The sequence below is a fragment of the Centruroides sculpturatus genome, unplaced genomic scaffold (assembly GCF_000671375.1).
Source record: "Centruroides sculpturatus isolate CEXI.00-Female unplaced genomic scaffold, Cexi_2.0 scaffold83, whole genome shotgun sequence".
Taxonomy (NCBI): Eukaryota; Metazoa; Arthropoda; class Arachnida; order Scorpiones; family Buthidae; genus Centruroides; species Centruroides sculpturatus.
In genome coordinates this window covers 951,522-957,532 of record NW_019384393.1, presented here as the reverse complement: position 1 = coordinate 957,532, position 6,011 = coordinate 951,522, and the positions used below count along the sequence as shown (strand labels likewise).

General features: G+C 26.5%; 1 protein-coding gene across 1 annotated transcript in view; it reads left to right on the top strand.

Moving 5' to 3' along the window:
• Positions 1-6,011, top strand: part of LOC111618282 (neuroblastoma-amplified sequence-like) — a 102,219-nt gene that overhangs the window by 32,660 nt on the left and 63,548 nt on the right. The window contains exons 26-28 of the mRNA XM_023359778.1: positions 1,458-1,541; positions 2,518-2,592; positions 5,115-5,244. Coding sequence (XP_023215546.1) covers positions 1,458-1,541; positions 2,518-2,592; positions 5,115-5,244 — 289 coding nt within the window. The remainder of the gene's footprint in view (positions 1-1,457; positions 1,542-2,517; positions 2,593-5,114; positions 5,245-6,011) is intronic.

The following is a 6,011-nucleotide window of genomic DNA, read 5'->3' as shown; positions in this document are numbered from 1 at the left end:
TAATAATTTAATATAATTTAATAACATTATATAATAATATGAATTAATATAAACAGCTTTTATAAAAAGTTAATTACTTATTTAATTAATAAATGAATGTATTTACATATGAATAATGATGCATATGGAATTTTGTTAGCTATGGTAATGCAATAATTTATAATCATTAAAATTTTTTATTACTTTGTTTTTTTATATCTGGTTATAGTTATGAAATTTTTTTCAAGCTCCTATATGGAATTCACAGCTAGATTTTTAGTTTAAAATTTTAACCTTGACTTATCAGTTAAGATTAAAATATTTTAATATTTTAAAATGAATAAAAAGTTACTATATTTCTAAAAATAAAAAAAAAATTAAAATAGACAATACAGTCCTGAGTTAAAATACTCAATCAAAGTAATGAATTAAGACTTGAAACATTTAAACCATAAAAAAGATGTTTATTTTACATAATTGACAAATAACTGATCCCATTGAATAATTTACTATTAAATTTAAAATTTTTTATCTCACTATTGGAGTAAAATTTATTTTTACTCCAATAGTGAGGTAAAATACTTTATGCTGTTAAAATTAAGCACTTAAACTTTGACTGAATCAAAGTCAGTGGCGTAGCATAGTGTAGTAGGGGCGGCAGGGGTGGCTCGCCCCGGGCAGCACTTTTAGGGGCCGGCAAAATTTCACAATAGATAATAATAATATCTTCTAAAAATTTGAACCATTTCATTTCATATTTTTGTCGCACCTATGATTTGGACCGATTGAAATGAGCACAGAATTTTTTATTACTTATTCTGTGACGAAACTGGATTTTAGTCTTTTAAATTGAGATACCTAAATACACCCATGGCTGACACCCACACTACGCTACTGATCATAGTTTTATGATTTTATTAATTAATTTATTAATAGATTTCTGCATTTTTAAATAATTACAGAAATGAGAAGATTTAAATTTAAATAGAATGTATGTATATAGCTTCTACCTGAATCAAAATATAAACTGAATTCAAAACTTTTATTTCATTTTAATTGATTTAATTACAAGTTAAGGGAGAAAATTTCATAACTTTTGATTCATTTAGGTTTAAGATTACAATTTTAATTGTATTTTACTATTTATCTTTAATTTATTTAACTTCTTTGTTGGAGTGCTTCTTAGCATCAAAAACTGATAACTTCTCTCAAGTACTTTCAGGCTACTGTGCCCATCTTCAGGAGAATCAATCTGTAGCCTGTAAAAAATAATTTTAGAACATCTAGTTTTATTTAAAATCATTCCACTGAAAGTTGAAAATCTCAATGCTTCTACTGTTCAGTAGTGTTGAAGGTATTTGGGAGAGGTCATCAGTTTTTAATGCTAAGAAGCACTCTAACAAAGCAGTTAAAAGTAAATAGTAATGTAAAGTTGGAATTAATATTATTGGTATTTTACATTACTCATTTGATGATAGATATGGTCCTGATGATCCTGAAGTTTATCCATGGGAGGAAATAAAATCTAGAGAAGAAGACTGGTGTGAAATTCATTTTTCAGAGTAAGATTATACAGCAGTATATATTAATTTAATAGTAATTTAATGTAAATAAATTGTTTTTGGAAAATTGAGGATCTCACATATTTTATATAAACATAAAAAATTTTGCATAATTTTTAATGTTCATCTTTTCTTATTTACAAAATATTAGTAATAGAATTTAATTTGGTTTGGTAATATGAATTTAAGTTTAAATTAAAATTTAATATTAACTAGTTAATTTTAAAAGTCTGAATATACTGTATTTTAAATATATGCAGTCAAATCTTAATTTAATGTCATATTTTTTTGTTTGTTCCTGAAATTCGCACTAAACCAGATGTGCACTAAACTGAAAAATCTCAAAGAGATTTTGAGTCATGATTTGATGATGATAATTTTTTGTAATGTTTTTGTTATATTTAATTTTTTTCACTATTGCTGTCAAATGAAATCAATATTACCATAACAAGGAAACTAAAATGTTACTTTAAATAAAAATAATGGAAAATAAAATAAATTTGATGTTAAATCGGGTTTTTTTTTTTGTAATACAAAATCTTCATTACTTTTAACTATCATTTTCATTTTTGGTTTTTTCCCCTGAGATATTTTATTCAAATATTTCATATCAGTCAGTGAACCCAATGTAGAAGTTGCATATGTAAAAATTCTAAAACATAACAAGGTTAATATTCTGATAACAGACATTTTTTTGTTGATTGGTAAGGAAGCATGCCAACTTATTACACTGGGAGTAAGAAAACTGGATTTTAAAAAAATCTATTGATATATTTTATTATTAACTATTGATTTATTTTTAAAATTATTTGGAATGGATATTTTTAATTCATCATTTTCAGTCTATGATTAATGTGTGTTAATTTTTGATTTTAAGATATATTAATAAAAAATTTAATATTTCTGATTTTTTGTTTTTATAAAATATTTCTAAGATTTTTATCATTATCAAAATTACTCTGTATTATATTTTTAGCCAAATAACATCTCCATCATCAAATGAATTTGAAATAGAATATTATGAAGAACACAAAGAATATTTGAAATACAGGTAATTTGTAATTAGATTTTTATAGTGATTTTATTTACATCATATCAATATATAGTAGAAACTTGTTAATCTGGCACTGATAATTTGGAATGTTTTGCTACCTTGCATTCTCTGAAAAATCACTAATAATCCAGAATTTCCAATAATAATTCAGTATGCTAGTATTCTATGAATTGGAATTTATTTGGACATGGGATGCATTAAAAACCTTGTACATAAATATAGTACATCTTTAAAGTAAATATTATTTGCAGATAAATCATTATGAATATCGATTTTGTGCAATAATGTATTTGTAAGTGTTTGTAAGTGTTTTTGCTGGTTTTCAATCAATTGTAACACAGTATTAGACATTGCAAATTCACTCCTGGTCGAAATTATAAATTCATAGCTAAATCTCTACTGGAAAGATAGGTCTCGACTAGCACAACCATTACTATAAACACCACAAAAAGTATACACACTCATTTACATATATTAATTTACATCACATACAAGAAAATGAATGTAAAACCTTATTGGTAATAAAAATATGCTTAAAACCCCTTGGTCAAAAATCAGGAGTCATAGCAGTAACTCCCTGCCACATAAAAAAGTCACTGACTGACTAATATACAGAGTTGTCAATTTTCAGGATTGATTTCCCTGCCCCCAAACAACTGAAGTAATTCTGAATACAGTAATACCCCGAACTTATGCGATAGATGGGACCGAGCGGTAACCGCGTAAGTCAAATTCACGTAAGTCAAGGTATAATTTCGCATATAAATACATACAAATAATTTTTAATTGGGGCCGGAGACTAAAGAAAACAATAATTTAGAAAAAAATGTTTAATAAAATCTTAGATAATACATATGTATAACAAATTAGGCCTATATTATTTTACAATTTTTCACATTTACTTGATTATTACGCCATAATTTTAACATTGTTTCCATCTCAGCGATAATACTGTGACGTTTATGAATGATGCTTGAATTTAAAGATTTTTCACAGCTTCGAGAATTTTTTCTTTGCCTTTTATAATTGTTCTGACCGACAATTCCGGTAGATCAAACTTCTTTGCCAATTCACAAATTTTCATTTTTGTATCGAAGTCTTTAATAATGGGTACGTTTGTAAAGTCAAATGAGTTAAATGCGTTAGTAACGAATCGTTCGAAAAGTCTAACGAAATAAGAATAACAATGACTTCATTCTCGCTTAACTCATTTGACTTTACGAACATACCAATGTTAACTTTACATTCCAAAGATAAAGATCTTTTCTTGTTTGATGCAGAAGAATTAGTTCTACTTTGTTTGGATGACATAGTAGAGTCTCTCGAGTCTCCGTAGATATAACAAACACAGAAATAAATAACACAAAATAAATTGTAGCTATGTGTGGATTCCGCGCGACACATCCGAACATGTAAGCTGAACAATACTGTGGGGGGAGTGAGTAATCAAGGGTTGCGTGGCGCTCAAACAAAAGACGAATCGACGAGATTTGAAAATCGCATAACTCCGGGTTTGTGTAAGTCAGGGTATTACTGTATCTTGTTTGAAAGAAAATTGTTTCTTAGGTAATGTGCAAAATTTCAATTTTTTCTATAATGCAGTTGCCAAAACATAAACAATTGAAAAGTGAAAAATTGCCAAAAAAAAAGCTGTATTTTCTTCTTTTTCTTCATTCAGCAATGCAGATGCTCATAGATAAAATCTAGAAAGCTGGGTCTAGAAAGCTTACATTTTAAACTTTTTGGTCAATAGATCAAAGTTCACAGGGTTTCCCATAGAGCTAATTCAGTTTTAAGGCTTAATTTTATGCTTATAAAGATAAAATTGCATTGAAACAAATGAATTTTATTCAAAATATTACTCAGAATTACAAAAGCTCAAATTTATGCAAATTAAAACTTTTTATAATGATTTTTCTAAACAGCATATCAAAAGCATTGTTTGGCGACATGTTCAGTTGGCACCAACCAAAATGAATATTGAAAGCATTCTGTTGGTGGCACATTCAGTCATTAAGTGCTAACTGAATTGTATGTCATCATCATATGTTTTGACATAATAATACAATTATTAAACAAAAACAATTGATATCCAAATAAAAGCATCTGAGATGTAAAAAAATTATGCCAAGTAAACCTTTATGACAATTTAGACAATGACCAAAATTTTTATTAGCAGTTTTTCTTTGGTAAAGCTTGGTGCTTGGAAATGGTACCCACAAGATTTTTATCTGTATTATTGTTTTTACATCTCAGATGTTTTTGTTTGAATATAAACTTGCCCCTAAGCTTTGTATTAATCTACAGATATGTTAAAAGTCAGTTAATATTGTTTCAGTAAGTACTGTTTACAATAAATCCACAGGCAACATGCCTTGAGGAACAGAGTAAGAATTTAGAAATATTTTTATGAAATTTGAATTATTTGAAACTTTCATATAGCATTTAATATAAATTAATTACATTCATAAACTATATAATATGATTTGTTCATGATATCATTTTTATTTCTTTAACAGAACTATTGATTTAACAAAGGAATTATTAACTCAGTGGTATTCCCAACGTGCTAGAGAAATAGAGAATTTAAGCTGTTGTGTAGAGAATGCACTAGAATTGATTAAATTAGGAAGAGAAAGAAATGTTCAAGTAAAAAAAGTCAAATTTTTANTTAAACATATTGAATTTTTCTCAAATTATTGGCTCTGTCCATTATAAATATTGAAACATAACTGAAAAAGTATTAATAATTTTTGTTTCAGATATTAGATAGGCTGCAAATTAACATTTTCTATTACAATGAAAATAAGAAACTTTTATTATCTAAATTCATTTTTTAATTAAATTTTCCATTATAATGATTACATAAAATTATTTATAGATAAACATATGTACAGTACAAATATATACTCACAGGTGCATCTTAAGAATAATTTAACTGCAAATTACATCTTAAAAGATATGTTTCAAGTCAAGTTTTGTAATGATTGTTTAAGAAATAATGCTCTTCAATTTTCTTTCCATATATTAAATATTGGAAAGAAAATTAAACAAAATATTTGGTTATAGAAAATATTAAAAATAATAATTATAACAATAATAATAATAATAATAATAATATCGTTTCTTCTAAAAATATCACGTCTAAAAATATCCCTTCCTGCCTTCGGGATATTTCAAAAATCATCTTAAAATGTGCAAATTTAAATTCATATTTAGAGATAAATTTATAACAAATTAATATAAAAAAAAAGGGATAAGAGTGGATGGAGTAAGGCAAAACAACACACTGTCAAGAGGATAGGGAAACTGATCCTTATTTAAGTATTATGTACACGAAAATTCCCTAAAACGTGCTTGTCAATTGGAGTTTTCACGTGCTCGTCAATAGTAGTGGGTTCGTACCTCTTCAACAC